Genomic DNA, 18,942 nt, shown 5'->3' on the forward strand with positions numbered 1-18,942 from the left:
ATTGTGGTCATTTTCACCCTGGCTCATTGCAATGACTTCCATGTCCTTGCAGTAAAGTTACCTGCTTACCTACATTTCATTCTCTCCCAGATCAGCCATCAGCAGATACGTGCCATATCTGGGCACGTTGCTGTGCATCAGAGGCAGGGACCGTTACAGCAGCAGCAGCCTGCAGTCCACGCGTCGCTCCACCCTCACCAGCCAGTCAGAGTGCAGAGGCAACGGCGGGCACCACAACTCCTCCCAGTCCGAGAGTGAATCAGTGAGTGTACCTCATGTCTAATCTGGTATGTCTCTGTCTCACACCTCAATCCACAACAGATCCAACCGTGAGTCACTCATTTGGGTTTCGTCTCGCCAACAGGCGCACTTCTCGGACACCGAGGAGGAATGCTCGTCTCGGACGCCTGTCAGTCGTCACCTGTCCGTTGATGTCAAACAGGTGCGCCATGCCAGCCAGAGATCAAAGGTGAGTGGGCATGAAAGTTTGAGAAAACTGCTAACCCTCCACCCCTCTGACCTGGCCATTTGTCACGTTGCACAGTTTAGTAGCTACATTTACATGGACAAAAGTAATTGGAGTAAAGGGTCAATCGGAATAAAGAAGTGTCAAGTAAACAAGCCAATCCGAATATGATGATCAGATTAAGCTCAGGCGGAATGAAATTGTAATCCGAATGAGAAGGGGTGGTTTATGCCGATTGATAATCCGACCAACGTGCGCTTCATGATATTATAATATCATGAAAAAGTTTATTCTTGTCAGTAATTCCATTCAAAAAGTGAAACTTTTGAAACTTTTTGAATGTCAACACAGATTGACATATTTCAAGTGTTTATTTATTTTAGTTTTAATGATTATATTTGAGAACTAATGAATACTCAATACTTAGTGGGGGTTCCCTTTCCCCAGATTACTGCAGCAATGGGGCGTGGCATTGAGTCAATCAGTCTGTGGTAATGCTCAGGTGTTATAAAGCCTGGTTTATGCTTGACGCATCCGCAAAATCCGTGCGGCTACATTACGTCATTTTGGCTAACACGCCCCTCTGTAAGGCCAAAAGATTCTGCTCCGCGCACCTGGGAGATTTTGTAACTACATGGACAGTCCTCGGGTGGAAAACAAGGCGGAGGTTCGTAATTATAAAAAATTTTATGATTCAGCCCAAAAAGATCACCTTGGTCAACAAATTGCTGACTATTCCTGGAAAAATCGCTCTAACTGTTGGAATAAGGTTGGAAACAACTGTGTTTTCTACTTCTACATGCAGTGGGGTGTAGCACACTTGCCGTAGGAGCGCAACGCTGCCCTCTAGGAGAAAAGCGCTACTTCAGAGGAAGAGCCGCACGGAGCCTAAATGTTGCAGACATTTTGTCCGCACGTTTCATTTCCATGCGTAAAATACAGCATAAAGCAACCTTGAGAACCCAGGTTGCTTTGATAGTGGCCTTCAGCTCTTCTGCATTGTTAGGTCTGCAGTATCACATCATCTTCTTCACAATACCCCATAGATTTTCTAGATAGTTTAGGTCAGGCGAGTTTGCTTACCAATTAAGAACAGATATACCATGGTCCTTAAACTAGGTCCTGGTAGCTTTGGCGCTGTGTGCCGTTGTCAAGTCCTGTTGGAAAATGAAATCTGTATCTCCATAGAGTTGGTCAGCAGCAGGGAGCATGAAGTGCTCTAAAACTTCCTGGTAGACGGCTGCGTTGACCATTTTCCTAAGAAAGCTCAGAAGATGACAGGGCACCCCAAACCATCACTGATTGTGGAAATTTTACACTGGACCTGAAGCAACGTGGATTCTGTCCCTCTCTTCTCTTCCTCTAGATTTTGGGACCTTGATGTCCGAAGAAAATGCAAAATTTACCTTCATCAGAGAAAATAACTGTGAACCACTCAGCAGCAGCCCAGTGCTTTTTTTGTTTTTTATCCCAGGCAAGATGCTTCTGACGCTGTCTCTTGTTCAAGAATAGCTTGACACAAAGAATGCAGCAGCTGAAACCATGTCTTAAATACGTCTGTCCGTGGAGGTTCTTGAAGCTCTGACCTCAGCTGCAGTTCACTCTTTGTGAATCTCCTACACATTTTTAATTGGTTTTGTTTTACAATCCTCTCCAGGATGCGGTCATCCCTATTGCTTGTACACTTTTTTCTACCACATCTTTTCCTTGCCTTCGCCTCTCTATTATTTAATCTGCTTGGACACAGAGCTCTGTCAACAGCCACTGTCTTTAGCAATGATCTTTTTGAGTCTTGCCCTCCGTGTGGAAGGTGTCAATGGTCGTCTTTTGGACAACTGTCAAGTCAGCAGTCTTCCCCATGATTGTGTCGCCTACAGAACTAAACTGAGAAAGCATTTAAAGGCCTTTGCAGGTGTTTTGAGTTAATTAGCTAATTAGAGTGTGGCACCAGGTGTCTTCAATATTGGACCTTTTCACAATATTTAATTTTCTGAGATACTGAACTTGGTGTTATCATTAGTTATCAATTATAATCATTAAAATTAAAAGAAATAAACACTTGAAATATATCAGTCTGTGTAGTGAATTAATATGATATACAAGTTTCCCTTTTTGAATGGAATTACTGAAAATAATCAACTTTTTCATGATATTCTAATTATTAAAAGATTTACCTTTCTTATCTCTGTTTGTGCTCTGACGACTTGCTCCTGGTTTTCCCGTGGCGCGTCACATTTGCCGTGGGGCTTTTGAACAAGGTCATGGACTTCCAGCTAACCAATTTCACAAATCTGCCATTTTTTTTAATTTTTATCAAGGAGGGCAAAGCGACAAGTGAATAAGTGAAAATGTTCGGTTGTTGGCTGTATTAAAACACACAGTTCATTACATTGTCCCCTAGCACACTACAAAAATGTCCGAATAGGGTGGAGTGGAACGCTCTATTTGCATTTAAAGGGACAGCACCAAAACAAGCTGCTCTCAGACGAACCACAGAACAGGGGCAAAAGAGGGGCTGCGGGGCACCAATAGCGAATTCAGACCTAAACATTGCTGTTCCACTTTATATAAACCACAAATTAATGATTTAAATATGAAAGGTCAGACATTAAATAACATGATATGTCTTTTTTATATTATATATTTTATTTAAAAATTACAATAGTATTCATTTTGTGGAATGTTAATATAATTAAAGCAATTCCCTTAACATGAAAATATTAATTTCAATACCACTCTCACTTTAAATCGTTATGCTTGAAATTAACTAATCTAAATCTTATTTTTCCATGTGATTTAGCAAACCTGTAAACATGTGTGTGGAAAGGCATCTACAAAATGTGGAGAAGATTTGGGAAAATACATATTACTGTGATTAACTCTCCTAATATCTGAGTTTAGATTACACCTTTCTTAAACAACAGAGGAGCAAGCAAACAAAATAAAATAAAACATTTGTTGTTCCATTATGCAGGTGACCTTGTGTTTAGTCACTGTTTGATTTTTTTTTTTTTTAATTTTTCCACACTTTATGGTGTGGAAAAATTAACCATTGAAATATAAATGTTCATAAATTAGCCTTTATAGTCTATGTGTGCCCTAAGTTGTTATGTTAGCCATATTGCAGGGAAGACTAAGAATCCCAATGTTTATTTTCACAATTTTGTTTTATTTTCCTTTTTAAGGAGATTAGTTTGTTGGCAGATACCTCACTGTACAACTAAAAAAAGAATCCATCCGCACTATGCTGGCTTGCTAAATGTGTACTCTTGAATTGGAATTGCACTTTAGACACCTCTGCTTTAGATTCATTAAATCGGGAAATACCCATTTTCCTGCAGCACGGATTAGAAGCTACTAAGCAGTTGCTGCTAACTGTGGGGTGCTAACGGTTAGCCTGTCACCGTATCCTTACAGCGCTTGCAAATCATTTCTACGTTCTCTTTCAGTCTGTATCCATTTCTTTTTTTCCAATAGATAATCAAAATAGCGCATCAAAGATAAAAGTTGTTGAAGCTTGAGTAATTGTGTTTTTCATCAACCTGACTGGCAGTTTGAATTTGCTGACTGTAACCAACCTGCGCCTGAGTCACACAAATAACAAAGAAGGCGTTTGTCTGGTGTTGCTGCTTTTGTTATGGCTGTTATGGGCTTCACACAAGGGAAGCGAAAAAAAAAAAGTGACTAATGGCTTTCATCAGCACCTGCAGTGAAGACAGCATTTCAAATTTTATTGCTTATGAAATTAAAGGGGTTTTGATATTTTCAAAGCAGTCTGTGACGGACAAGGATGAAGTGTCTGAAGATTTTAGCTGGAATTGATTGAAATTTTGCTTTTATGTCTACAAAAGAAAAAGAAAATTCATCCTATATTACAGAGAAGGAAACAGCACCAGGGATATCATCATTTTAAGGGCAAACCTCACTGCTGATCCAAATGAATGGCTGAAGTGCTGAGGGACAGCGACAAAAGTTAAACATTGTTCAACATTCTTGTGTCTAACGTGTTCACGTTCACGTGTACGAGCTAAAATTTTTGCAGTCGCTTGGCTGGAGGAGGGCAAGCGATGGTTGCCTCATCGCACAAGTTCCATAGAAAATGAATGGAGAGGGAGAGACGTCACTCTCCAAGTGTCGAGCCCATTAGTAGAGCGTGAACGCACCATTAAACTCAGGATGGTACAGAGATTGAATCTTTATGAGTCCAGACAGAACCTCTGCATACCTTAGCATGAGATTGGGTCGTGGCTGCAGTGTTTAACATGCATTTATTCTGAAGCAGTCATGATATATGCCATTTATGAGTTGTATCTCTCATGCTAGAAAATTTTTCCAGTATCCATAAAATCCAGCATCCAGTGCATTATAGTGCCAGATGTTATGGTTTTTGTGTAACATGCAGCTGCGTGTCTGTGTACACCATGCAACTGTACTGGTCTTCACATTTTTAACGCTGCATATTTTATTTAGAGGTGAACAATGTAAAAGTGTGCAGATGTAGAGCTGCAAAAACACAGGAGTTCAACAAGTTTGTATTATTGCAGCATCTGAGTGGAGTTTTATGGACCATGAAATCATCCAGATCATTTGTTTAAAGCGCTAATTCAAAACAAACAGAAGACTGAATCCGAACCTCATCCCCTGTAGACCTCTTCGTGTCTTAAAAGCAGAGGGTCAGATGTGGGTTAGACCGCTAGCGCTTCAGTTTAGAGACATCAGAGTCACAAGAGCCAACGTGTGAATGTGCCTTAAGCTGTCAGAAACACTAGATCATCCACTGCAACAAGGGTTGCAGGAGGGAGACAAAAACAATCTCCAAAATACCACATAGCCCCACCAGTGAGGGTCAGAGCAGCAGGTCTGGACACGTGTATTTTATCCACCATTACCCAGAGAAAGGTCAACAGCAGGGGACGTCTGTTTCCAACACATAAGAGGGATGTTCTGCTTAGTTTGAAGCAAGATGACTAAAGTGGATCTTACCTGCTGTAGATGCTGGTCAATGGCCTCTCAGTTTGGGGTACCAGCAGGAATTATTACAAGATGTTCAAGCTGATCACTCTTCAAAATGTGGACTCAACAAAAGAAAGACTTCCTTTATTAACATATACGTAACTTTAATACAGTTACAGTGCTATGACGTTTTAGGTGAATAACGTTACCTTTTAACACCATATCACTTTTATATCAACATCCTTATTTTAATGTCCATGCCCTGTCAGAAATCCTCACTGCTTAGTCAAGCTTAACTCATAAGTACTTCACACAAACCAGAAAATCCCTTCAATGGATGCTTTCTGACCCACTTTCAATGTGTTATGCAATTGATGCGATTGCCAGCAGGCCCTGGATCTAAATATTTAAGACAAGGCTCATCCCCTTAGACCTAAAGGGCTAACTAGGTGTTTTGGTACTATGCCCATCACCATTAAAATAAAAAAAATTGTAGCCGTCCATGAAACATCTTTCTTTCATTCCTTGAAGTGGGTTTTATTTAAAAAAATAAATTAATTTCCCTGTCATAAATCAGCATTCAAATTGTATTTGCCTTCCTGCTCTATGCAAATAAGAGCATTTGAGTGGGTGGTCTTCAAGATTTATTTCATTTATGCATTGCTTGCTGTGTGTGGTTTTAATTACCATCTTCACGCTACATTGTTGCCTTGGCTGACTTGGCTGTTGCTGTCATGTGGCCTGGAGAAACTGCTTTTTAATCTACAGATTTGAATATAGCTGAAAAGAATGGAAGTTCCCGAACTGTCATCCTGAATTAATCCAGTATGTTGTCATATTTAGATGAATATTTGCTTTTTATTTCCTTTTACTTGAGGTTAAGCAAGAAATTGAACAGATTAAAATAGATTAGCAGAGCATATCTTAACAATAGGATGGATGGATGGACCTAGTGGTTAGAGCAACACACTTGCAGCTTGCTTGCAATAGTTTCAGCTTTGCCTGTTTTTTTCCCTAGTTTTATTTTATAAACAGAAAAGACTGTGCACCTGGGGCGTCGCTGGGTTATATCCACAAAATGGGTCTGCAATGGGAGGTTGTGCTAAAGGACCCTGGCTTAAGTCTGCCGTGAGGATCTAGGCAGTAGAATAAATCCAATAAAAACTCCTCAGGCACTGATATTCTGAGTACTTGTTAGATTTGCATAAAAGTATATTTGTGTAACTTTAATAAATCCATTGCCATTACTGGGATTAAAGGAGGACCCAAGTGTGAAGCATGGTAGCAGCAAAAGGTTTTGTTGAATAAAAGAAAAATGACATTGTACAAGGAACAGTGCAGGTAATGAAATTATGAGGACTGATTGCCAAAAAATTGCAATAAATAAATAAATCTGGCAGAGGGAGGGCGCTACAAGAAGCATGGAGTCAGCAGCAGATACCAGCACTGAGAAATGACAACTGGGCATCTTAAATGCAGGCAAGCAGTGGGAAAAAAAAACATGACAACACAGCTGGAAGTAATCTGGTAAGAAATGAGAACCATCTGAAATCAATGAAGGCTGAAAACAGAAGGGAGGAGAATACTGAGCACAGGGAAGAGCAACAGAAATAGTAAATATTATACAAAAAATGAACTAAGAACTTAATCCACACAACATATGAACTAAAATAACAGAAAGTAGAGAATACGACAGGGAAAAGCAAAAACCCAAACACCTATGGATACTAAGCATGAAGGAATAACTAAAGAAGTCGAGATTAATGCAACATAAAGAAAGAAATAGTCAAAATTACACACACAGAAAAATCTAAACACCTGGAGATGGTGTCAGCCATACTCTGAGGAATGGTTCAATTAAAGTATCTGGACAAAAATAGATGACTGAAAGTGTCAGGTCATTCATTATATGTGGGACACTATGTATATGGAGCGTTTCCGTCCTGCTGTAATCATCTCAGTTGGCAGAGGGGGAAAAAACCCAAGTAACCTATTTACATTCTCACACGCAAACTCCCACAGACAGGCTGGCAGTCATGAAGGCCAGGTTTACCAAGGAGTCCATTACAGAGAGCCTGAATGCTAATCCAGTAATCTGGGACTTTCAGTTTTAATCCACAGTTTGCATGATGTGATCTCCTGTTTCAGCATTCGGCAGCAGCCGATAGATGAAGGTGCCCAGTGCTTTAATCTCGACAGCAGATGACAAGGGTATATTCTTTCTTTGAGTTTAAAATCCAGATTGTCATTTTCACAAATTCTAAATGTTGAACATAATAATTTCTGTTTTACTTTGCCGCTAAAAGACATTAGAACAAATAAAAAACATTTTTCTATGGAGACGTCTGCAGGATAATACCTGTAGAAAACCTAAATGAGTGAGGTTTTGAGCCCTAATTTACACAGACGCCGTCATTTGTGCTTTTTTTCACTCTCCATTGCAAAAAGAAGCCATTCTAGTCGATGTAAGTTCAATGACTGAACGAAGGACGTAGTCAGCATGAATCCACCTTGAGAAAAGGTTGTTTGGGGTCCCTGCAGACACCTGAGTCCACTGATGTTTCAGCTGCAGAGAGGATGGATGCAGGTGACGCTCCACGCAGTTTTGACCACATGGTGAAGAGAAGATCCTGTCGCAGAAATCTGTAACAACTGTTAGACATCCTGTTGTTGTCATGAAATGGATTTAAAGTGCCGTGAGGAATCTCAGGTTGTACTTAAGAGATTGCTTGTTTCTTCAGGGCTGGCAGTAATCAGGTCTGGGATTGACTGGTATTAACTCCTGATTGAAAAAGGCAGCCCACTTTATTTTTTATATTGTAGCAGGTTGGATTGGACCCTAGATATATTTTACCACTATTTAAAAAGTATTTGTTCACCAACCTTCAAGGAAATCATATGGAAATAAATACCATTTATGATCAATGAATAGCTTTTTAGTTGAAAAAAAAAAAAGCATTTTAAGTCTAGATAAAAAAATTACCATGTAGATGTAAATGTAACGCATTTAGATGAATTTATGTTAATATGGATTGGCCTTTTAAAAGGACATTTTCACTATTGTATTATCCAGTTCTTTCCGCTCCCTGCTTTCTTTGTAAATAGCCTTTATCATATTTTACTTTTTGATTTTAAGATATCTGGTCTGTTTGTCTTCTACGTAGTAACATTACATGTTTTTTGTCAAAAAAAAAAAAACGATTGAGAAGGGAGCCTGAAGCGTCAATTTTCAAATTAAAGCAAAAACTTGTGTAGAGAGGCTCAAATAGAGCCAAGTAAAAATATATATATATTAGGAAGTAAAAATGCTGACATGGAAATAAGTAAATCTAAAAATTGAAAGAGCATGGGAACTTGGAACAAGAAACAAACTTAAACAAAACATAAAGTAGACTAATATAATAAGTACCGGAATGTAAAGCCTCGTGTTTTCTGCTTCAGTTGGATTTTTTTTGTGCTTTATTAGTTGTTGTTTTTCCCTTTGTTTTACTTTTAAGGAACTTTGAATCAACCAGTGCATTAATGGCACCATAAATATCAACTTGCCTTCCATAGATGAGAGACATCAGAACTGAAAGCTGTTTTAGTTCATTTTCGAAGAAGTTATTTAAGTCTAAAAAAATAAGAACACTTCCAGCTGTTGTAAATCTGTGCCTTCAAGGCCCTAAAGTGAGGAATTGGATTTTTTTTAACCACTATTTTTATGCTTCCCTTTCTAATAATATCTACACATTAAGCACTTGATTTAATCTATTGCATTTTGCTGGGTGTTTATTTCATATTTTGCAAAGCTATGCATCAAAGCAAAACTAGTATTTTGAAAACATTGATATAACTGTAATAATGACAATGTTCTATTATTTTAGCAGAAGTTTGCAAGATTGTGATTACATCATGTACTACGATATTTGTTTTAAATCCTTCTGAAAATACGATAAATGCATGAAACAGTTTTTTTCTTCTTTTTCTATTTTTTCATTCTGTGAAAATCTCTTCCCGGCTCCATGTTTTTATCGTAGTTATGTTAGTTTGGCCATGCTTCTCGAAATTCCCACCACCTGCACTGCTTGATCACTATAAAATCAATGTTTCAGCTTGGAAAATCTGGACTATTTATGGCTGCATTCCCCCTGTTAAAATACCTGGGTTTTTTTTTGTACATAATAAAATAAGACCACGTTAAATCATTTTAAAAATGTTTTTGCTCCTTACACATTATACTTAGCCTGTACATTTCAACCTAAAACAAATCCTTAAGTAATAAAATGTGTAAATTTGTGAATGCCTAAATAAAATCTTTGACGAATCCCTTTCCAATGTAAGTTCCCCATATGGCCTTTTTAGTGGGAGACTTCCCACATTGTACATCTTTACCAGGTTATATTTGCCTGTCCTGCCTTGGAAAAAGGACTTTGGTCGACAGCCCACTTCAAATCGTGACTCAGCCTGAAGGTTTTAGGTCAAGACTTTCCGGTATTTAGAACATAAAATTAATTATTTTCACTTTGACAAGAAGCCTAGGTCAACCTGAAGACAAGTAGCCACAGATTAAGGTGCTGCAGCCACCTTTTTCACCGTGGCTTTGGTGTCTTTTTGGATCTTTGCTGTGTTGATTTGGGCTCAACCTACCTATTTGAATTTTGAATTTTAGCTTCATTGGACAGTAACACATTCTTGCACAAGGTTTTTTGGACATTTTAGTCAGGTCTGGATGTCATTTGGAAGCAAAAGAAAATCAATTCAATTCTGATCTGTCACTCAAACGTAAGGAAAATCAGGACATCGTTGTCACATGAAGAACAAAGCCAGGAATCCATCAGGCTCTCAGCTGCTCTCCTAAACAGTTTTCATCCTCTCTTTCTTTCTGTTATAGAGAAATATTCATTTCTTTCCAAGATCCTTATTATTTTATATTTTGACCAAGCTACCTGTATGTAATGTGGTAGGATTTTCTTTTGTTTTCTTTTGCTGACTGATACCTTTTTACAGTTAGATTATTTTTGATCCTCTCTAAACTCTGCAAACTATGGCTTTAACTAAAATATCTAAACCAAAAAATATCACAAAAACCCTGCTTGGACAACTTAAATATATATTCTTTAGGTTAATCAGAGTCACTAGGATTGATGATTGCTGCCTAGACGACTGAAAGCTGAATCAAAAGGGCTTGAACAAAGTACTAGTATAAGTGTTAATAGTTATAAAACCAGGTTATGACAGTTTGCTATACAGTATTTTTTTAATGTAACAGATTTGTTTTCCAGTTGACAAACAAGATTAATGTCACATTTAAGGTATAAAGAATTTTTTTTACATCACAAAAAACAAGTATTTCAAGATGAGTGTGTAGATATTTTATATCTCCTGCTTGTAGGAACACTGTGACCATAACATGCTAATTTCCTCTAAGTGTTCCCAGTTGAAACAGATTTCCCTGTCTTTGGTAAAACTGATCTTTAGATGCAACTGTATTGGAGGGGAACAGACACTAAAACTGTTTTTATTTGCATACTCTTCAGACTCTGACAGAGCCTGAAGACATCTGCATGTTGGAGATCAGCCGGCAGCCAACCAGCCATCTGCCTGCTAGTGTAAGAATCCACTGTTTATTTCAATGGATATCAGCAAGTGTCAAAATAACTCAATCATCAGCAAATGTTTACAAAGATGGTCCTGTAAAAATGTTTATTGGACATAGTTTGCTTTATTTTTCGCTTTTGTCTTTAATTTTAGATTTTACCTTTTATGCCAAGTGATCTCATTAAAGCTCTATAATATGATATAACTCATAAGAAAGATCAAATTAGATATCTTGTATGACAAAATAATTTTCTGAAACAAAATGTTTATTTGTTATACAATAAAGAAAGGAACATTTTCTTTTAAGATTTAAGATACATTGGTTGAATTAGCCCTTTTAAATTCCAAGAAAGGTCTGTAAATACTTTTGACTTTGCTCTTTTTATTCGATTCACAATAATAATTTATTTAATAATAAGCGAAACCTCATCTAAGACGACATTAACAATCTATTATTTACAATAATTAGGGATGTAGCAACATCGAACAATACACTAATAAAATATTATATCTATTATAATAAATGATATTTTCAGAAACAATTGGCATATAAAGAAATAAGCTATCATATTAAGTGGCGGTCATTTTTCTTCTCGTTTCCCAACCAGTCTAACCAAAGACTCCTTCCAACCAGGTTAATTTGTCTTAAATGTCTGCTGTGTTTATGATTCTTGATAGGAAAACTATTAAAATCTTGCTAGGAAAACATTGCTCTCAATTTCCCACTTGTCACCATCTTCTCATGTTTGTCATGATTTTACAACCAAGCGCATGACAATGAATATGTTTCCCATCAGCAGGAAGTGGTTGCATTAAAAAGAACTGCTTCAGTTTGAAAAAGAAACAAAATCTGATATGGTTAGTTGGACTAACCCTAACCCTAAGTGCATTAAAAGCCTGCTAATACAACAGCTATGTCAATACAATCGCATGCATGTTTAATGTTTCATTTTTAGTTTTAAATGAATTAATCAGATGGCGAACATTTCTACACAGTTATAATTAATATAATGTGACATTGTCATTTATCCTAAGAGGATTTTTTTTATCTTTGAGGTGTCAGTGAACTTTTGCAACCACTTCTACTCCTGAGCTGTTCTTTTTCCTTCTGTTAAACCTCCACCAATCACCTACTCACACATATAATGCAGAGTTAGCCTAACAACATTGTCTAAAATCCTCCGCCTCCCATCTGCTTTCACAGCTGGATAGCATGATGAGGGAGCCTGGACCGAAGACCGTGTCCAAGAACAATTCGTCCATCATCGTCACCTCCATATCCACCCCGTCCATACTGCACAGTCCTCCTGGTTTCCACGGCAGCCTCAAAGTGGCCAAAAGCGTCACTCCCGTTACGAAGGAGCTACTCGACATTGCCAGGCTAGAGACAACGGCGTTACCGTAAACCGTGTGCGGTACCGTGGCACCTTGTCTCCCTGCTAGGGAGGAACCTGTACCAGCATGCCGTTTCATAGTTATGGTGACTCTGGTAACCTTAGCATGCAGAGAAAATGTTTGTGACTGCCCAGGAAATTTAGAGGACGTGTGTTTGCGCTACAGGCATGGGCCAGTTTCCAGTCTTAATATGTAAAGCCCACTGATTGGAAAAGTCACAAAACTCAGCATCTTGCATTTCCAGCTGTTTAATCTCTTTCAAGGAGACCTTGCAGGGTTTTCTGTTCTCCTCTTCTTGCAAGTCTAAGCAGCTCTCTCGCCCGCGCCCAGCTGTTGCTGCAACCTCTTTGTGTTGTATTGTAGTAGGGAAATGAACCTTCACTTTTCTTGGTACAAGCGTCGACTTGGTGACATTTTTCTGGAGGTGAAAAAACACCCGCAGTCATTCATTTAAGTATTACAGCACTGTGAAACTAACCAGAGACCAGGTCTGCTGCTTACATACCAGGACAGATTGCTTAGACCATTGTCCAATTAAACCAAATGCATCATTCTGTGCAAAATGGAGTCTTTCTGTGGAATACAGCTGAATTGACTTATTGAGGGACTCAAATACTTAATTGCTAAAAATCCTCGAGGTGAGATTGCTGACTCTACACATTGTTTTCTCATGCTGTGAATTCTGCCAGTTTATTTATCAGATAGTGATAAATAGATGTGCGAAGACAGTAATGAGATAATCCTAAAGATTTTAAACTGAAAGCAGAAATTCATTAGGGAACCAGATGAAAACCAGAAACAAACAGCTAACAACAATTGCGTTAGTATCACTCGTTTTTTTGTGTTCTGTATTAGTTTAATCTACCAATAGGAAACATGCGGTCCAGACTAATGAAGGCTTATTCAGAGGCATAAAACCAGCTGCAGTCTCAGCACACATCTGCAAATGATAACAGATTGCTTCCTTAAAAACAAGAGTTAAATTAATCAGAGTTAAAACAATAACTAAAATAATTTATGATAAAGCTAATGACGACTACTGACTGTATATCATCATTTGATTAGCTTCTCTTGAATGATTTAAGAATGAGTGCCACTTAGGTTAAAATGCTTAACGCTGCATCGATATCATAATAACTAATATTAGAAATAATATGCCATTAAATTAAATTTTATTTGTAGTGTCTAAAAAATAAACAGCTTAGTGCAACCAACTTCGTCAGCAACACAGCTAGCTCACATGTTCCCCATAACTTGTCATCCTTAGCACTAAAAATGTTTACAGCTGAAAATAGATTTAGTGTTTGTCCAATTGTTTCATTTTCAGGGTCCCTACAGAGTGTTGAACATGCTGAAAAAGTCTCGAATTCCTAAAACTATTTTCTAGGTCCAGATAACTTTGGGATAAAAAGAACAAAGTATGTAAATATTTGATTTTCCAGACTTTTTCTCATCTTCAGATTTGTAAAGGACAAAAGTAAAACACTGCTAATATGACAGGTGTGTGCTCTGATTTGTAACTAAATTACATGGTTTTAACATTTAATCCATCTGTATTTAGATTTTTTAGCTATTGGCTAAATGCACACTAATTCAGACATTAAAACGGGATTTTTTTTTGGACACTTTCTATTTCGGTTTTATTAAAATGCTGAACTAAAACTGATATATCCTGATGCATCTCAGTAATCCAGCTAGAAAAAAAAATTTGTGGGTCCTTTGGATGGGTTGTTCTCAACTGATCGTTGGTGCTTTGATGGCTACTTATTACAATAAGTGACCATCAGAGCACTAATGATCGGTTGGTAGGCTAATGGTCCTCTTTTGCATGTGAGCACTTGTTGAACCACTTTGCAAACGTATTGCTTATAAAGCTGGGTTCACCTGCAGCAATTCAGACTGAAGAAGTCTCCTGGAGAAGAGATTAACTATTTCAACAAAGAAGAACCCATTTTTTATAAGACTGATATGGTTTGTTGTTTCTACAAACAAAAGAAAGGTACTGGAGGTAACTGTGATATCTGAATTTACATTTACTCTGATAAGTTATATCAGAGCCCAGGTTCGGCATTGTGTTGCTTCAATTAATGTACGAACAAAGAGATAAGACCTCTATTCAAGCAGTTCATGGTAAATGTTCTGTCCTTAAATCTCCATACTGTTGTATAAACTGCAGAAAACATTGAAAAGTTTGATTCTGGTAAGGTTTGGACGTTTAAGAAAATGTGTTGCAAACGTGCCTTCAACTCTTCCACTATGTACGTCTGATGGGGAAAACAAATTACACAGTCTGCTGGCTCTGGTATTGTATCAGATCAATATATTCCACTACTTAAGTATGAATAAGGATTTCAGCCTTGATCTTGAGAATATTGAGCATTGTATCAGAATTACTATTGTTGCCATGAGCTCAAGGAAAAGCAGATTTTTAGCAGTGATGGTATACACTCATTTAACAATGTCTATAAGATTACACACTCTAATAAAGGTAAATGTACAGTGAGATTCAATAAATTACAATATTAATTAAAAGTGTATTCATTTTAGTGACTTAATTCACTAAGTGAAACACATCATATAAATTAATTACACACAGACTTTGCTTTCAAGCCTTATTTCTGTTGAATAGGATGTTTTCTGCTTGCAGCAAATATTAATGAGAATATTACATCAGTCCATTAAACAACCATTTCTAATACAGAAATATGAGCTTGATAAAAAGTATGTTTAATACCGTTTAAAGATTATGTTCAAAATGTACTTTTAATCTGGCGAAAGAGCCTCATGGGTTCTAATTGAATCTGACTGTATGATTCTGTGACTTTAAGAGCCTATAAGAGTACTTTCACTCCCATCTCTAAGTAAAACCAATTAGTTTATTATGTTTATATTTATTTTAATTATTTCCTTTTAACTGCCATTATAAAATTGTGGAATTTTTGCTCATTATCATACAACCAGAATTACACGCTGGCCCATGCCTGGTTTGCAGAAAGTTGCTTTATCCTTTAATTTCGTTGTCATAAAAGAGTATTTACCTCAAAGCTGAAAGGAACAAATTTGCCTTAAAAACCACTGGGTCAAGGATTGTTTAAAAATGTTGTATTATTTGAAAAACATGGTGTTATTTAACAAGTGATGTATTTCACCACTGGTTTTGCTCTGAGAGTTATTTTTCCCTGTATATAAGCCGAGTGGTTGTTAAAAGATTGTTCTTGTGGCAGTTTTTTGATAGGAAACACAATTTGGTGAGTAAAACTCACAAAATCTCATCAAATGTTTTGCACATTATGTATGACCTGTACTTTATATGAATTTTCTAGCTATATACCTAACTGCTAAGAATATACCTAACTGCTAAGAAAAACTAAACAATTATTTCCCAAAAGTAATTTATGTCATCAAACCAAACTCTAGTTTTCTTGTTTGTCATAATTCAGAGTCAATTTCAGTTTTACATTTCACTAGTTTGGTATATATAAGTATGTACTTTAAATACATTGTTAGGTGTCATTTAACTACAGAGTTCAAATGTTATCAGACGTTAGAGCAAGAATCATACATGCAAACAACCATAGTGAGAATAATATATATCTATAATTTTATATTGGAGAACTACAATAAAATGTCTAATGTAAATGTGTATAGACAATATAAAAACTTTGCTGTTGTGAAATGGTACATTAATAATGGGAAAAAAGTTCCATTATTGAAACAAATAAAAATTAAACATAAAATTTCCTTTATTTATAATAAAATCTGAAATAGTGGTAAAATGTAGATTAAAAATAATATTATCTGCATTAGTGTTAAATTAAAAGCTTAATAGAACAAAGCAAATATAAAATAAGTTACATTTTTAACACATAAATGAAATTTTGTTCAAATAAATAAAATAAGAAAAAGATTAAATAGGACAGAATTACTGAAATTCAAGTAAAAGCCAGTCTTTCAATGGCAATTTGTTTGACTGACTGTGGCCTGTCTTCTCAAACCCCCAGCCGGCCTGGTTCTGCTGAGGGTTTCTTCCTGTTAAAGGGGAGTTTTCCTTCCTGCTGTCGCCGCATGCATTCTCAGTTTAATAGACTGCTGCAAAGTCAATGATACAACGCAAGCAACTGCCCACTGTCACTATGTGCTAGTCCCTGAAGAGGGAATGTAGCAAAGTCAATGACCCTATGTGATCGGCTGGACTTCCTTATCCAGAAAACTACTTACCATGTTTAATAATAAACAAGTTGACTGGATTGTTTGGTAAATAAGTTTGAATTTTATGTAACTGACTTTTAAACTATTTCTGTAATTGGACTGGACTAATGTTTGTTTTTTTGCAAAGTGCCTCAAGACTACTTTTGTTTTGAATCAGTAATATATAAATAACTGAATTGTTTTTTATTACTCTGCTTTGTCAAACAAAATGAGAACCTTCTAACAATTATCTACTCTGGCAGGGAATTACATAACCTATCATGGTGTTTGGTGGCACTGACCTACACAGTCAATATTCTTTAAAGCATGAGGATACATTTGGCAACATTGAAATATGAAAATGTCAGTGTCCCAATAGCTTTAGATAGCAAACTTTAATCTAAAGCTATTTGCTGGAGGATTAAGGCCTTAAAACTCCATGGGGTATTAAAAACTTTTTTTTTTATATATACACTTTTTGTGCATAAGTTCCAGGATGTAAAATCTGTTGACAATCCACAGTGACTAAAATGTAAAAGCATAAAATAAATATAAACTATTGTTCCCATTTCAGCCAATTATTTCTAAAGACATCATGTCGCCCGGGTCAGACTTGAGAGCATCCTGAAAACGACTCAGTACTGTATATTTTGCCTTCTCTGTGAGACCAAACTTGTGTTATAACCTAATAGTAAAAATGATAGTTTCCAGATTAATAGAAATCTTTTCATAATTCAGTTTAGGATCACTATTTTAAAGCTTTTTGTCCACTTGTATATATTACAGGTCCGGTTGGGATTTCTATGATTGCTGCATCATTGACTATGATTGTACTGTGACTGTTTTCTTGATACCTCAAAATAAAATCAGACACAATGCTAACACAAATATAGTGAAACGATGATCAAAATGTAATGCCACCTGTTATTCTTTTAAGAATTTTATCAGTAAATCTGTGAAAATGACTTATTATGAACATTATCGGTAAACTGTTCTCGTGTGGACAAATTAGGTATGAATATTTTAGATGTATTGGATTTAAATTCTGCTTTATTGAAGTGATGGTGTCTGTGCGTTTATTTCTTTGTACAAAATGTTTGTGCTGTTTCTATTTATTTTTCTATAAAAGCAATGATGCCAAATTCTACAGCGTTGTTGGAGTCTTTGTGTGTTCATGGGACTTTGTTAATCTTTAAGACTCATTCATATTATATGCATTTTTCACAAAAGTAGCTCATATCAGTGGTTTCTGACATGAGCCGTATGGGCAATTGCCCAGGGCAGCATTAGAAAGGGGTGGGCCATAAGTAACATATAAAAAGATTGTACTTTTTTGCTGAGAATATGCATTTTAGCAAGAAACGCCATAAGAGATGAACATTGGTTTTAAAGCAGAATAATATATATTTAGTTCTGGTGTGGTGGAAGCAAAATAATTGCTGTATAGATATGAATATATATATATATATATATATATATATATATATATATATATATATATATATATATATATATATATATATATACATATATATATATATAGATAGATAGATAGATAGATAGATAGATAGATAGATAGATAGATAGATAGATAGATAGATAGATTTTTTATTCAAATCAGTGGGTTTCTGGGAAAACGTCTGACTGTATTAAAGAAGTAGAGGTCCAATATGTATCAGAAATGATACATGGTGTAATAGAAAAGGAATAGTGCAGGACTAGAGTGTTTAACTAATCAGTTAGTGCAGAAGGACCCACATACAGTAGTACAATTCATTTTCCCTGATGGAAGGAGTTTAACATATTATGAAAAGGTGTTGCAAAAATTTTTTCCCCTACTGAGAACTTGCAGAAGAGTTGAAAATGAAAAGCACAAGAAATCAAATTTGTAACATCACACCTGTGCACAACCTTTGATTTTAAACATGTGGGCGCAGGGGACAGGTCCCCTGACATATCTGGATTTGACATTTAGAAAAGGGTAGGCGCAACCACCTATTAAACAATCTGTGCGATTTTTCTTCAAGTGTGGTTGACTGCTAATTAAACCGCTCGCTTCATATGACACACACACACACACACACACACACACACACACACACACACACACACACCCAGAGAGCTATGGAGAGCAGGCGGTCACAACAGCCCAGTGGGTGTGTTTCCAGAGGGTCAGCTTCAGGGTAGTTTGTTGTTTCCTCTCAAGCAGATTTAAACCCCAAGCTGCAGAAAACATTGACGCAAAAAAAACCCCAACCTGATTACAGATAATAAGGTGCTGGCAGTACAGAGCGATAGCACTAAGAGAGAGAGGGAGAAAGAATGTGTTGCAGTAAGAGGGGTCTATATTAGCGATGTGA

The 18,942-nt window shown here is 36.6% G+C and overlaps 1 protein-coding gene across 3 annotated transcripts in view; it reads left to right on the forward strand.

Annotated features, from left to right (window-relative positions):
* Positions 1–15,742, forward strand: part of LOC105928261 (melanopsin-A) — a 45,725-nt gene extending 29,983 nt beyond the window's left edge. For 2 of the 3 annotated variants that reach the window (XM_012865432.3, XM_036141982.1), the window contains 4 exons: positions 91–262; positions 365–469; positions 10,939–11,010; positions 12,204–15,742. In XM_012865432.3, coding sequence (XP_012720886.2) covers positions 91–262; positions 365–469; positions 10,939–11,010; positions 12,204–12,404 — 550 coding nt within the window. In that variant the 3' untranslated portion in view covers positions 12,405–15,742. The remainder of the gene's footprint in view (positions 1–90; positions 263–364; positions 470–10,938; positions 11,011–12,203) is intronic. The other variant, XM_036141981.1, reaches the window with a different exon arrangement.
* Positions 15,743–18,942: the final 3,200 nt, after the last annotated feature.

The sequence above is a fragment of the Fundulus heteroclitus genome, chromosome 10 (assembly GCF_011125445.2).
Source record: "Fundulus heteroclitus isolate FHET01 chromosome 10, MU-UCD_Fhet_4.1, whole genome shotgun sequence".
Taxonomy (NCBI): Eukaryota; Metazoa; Chordata; class Actinopteri; order Cyprinodontiformes; family Fundulidae; genus Fundulus; species Fundulus heteroclitus.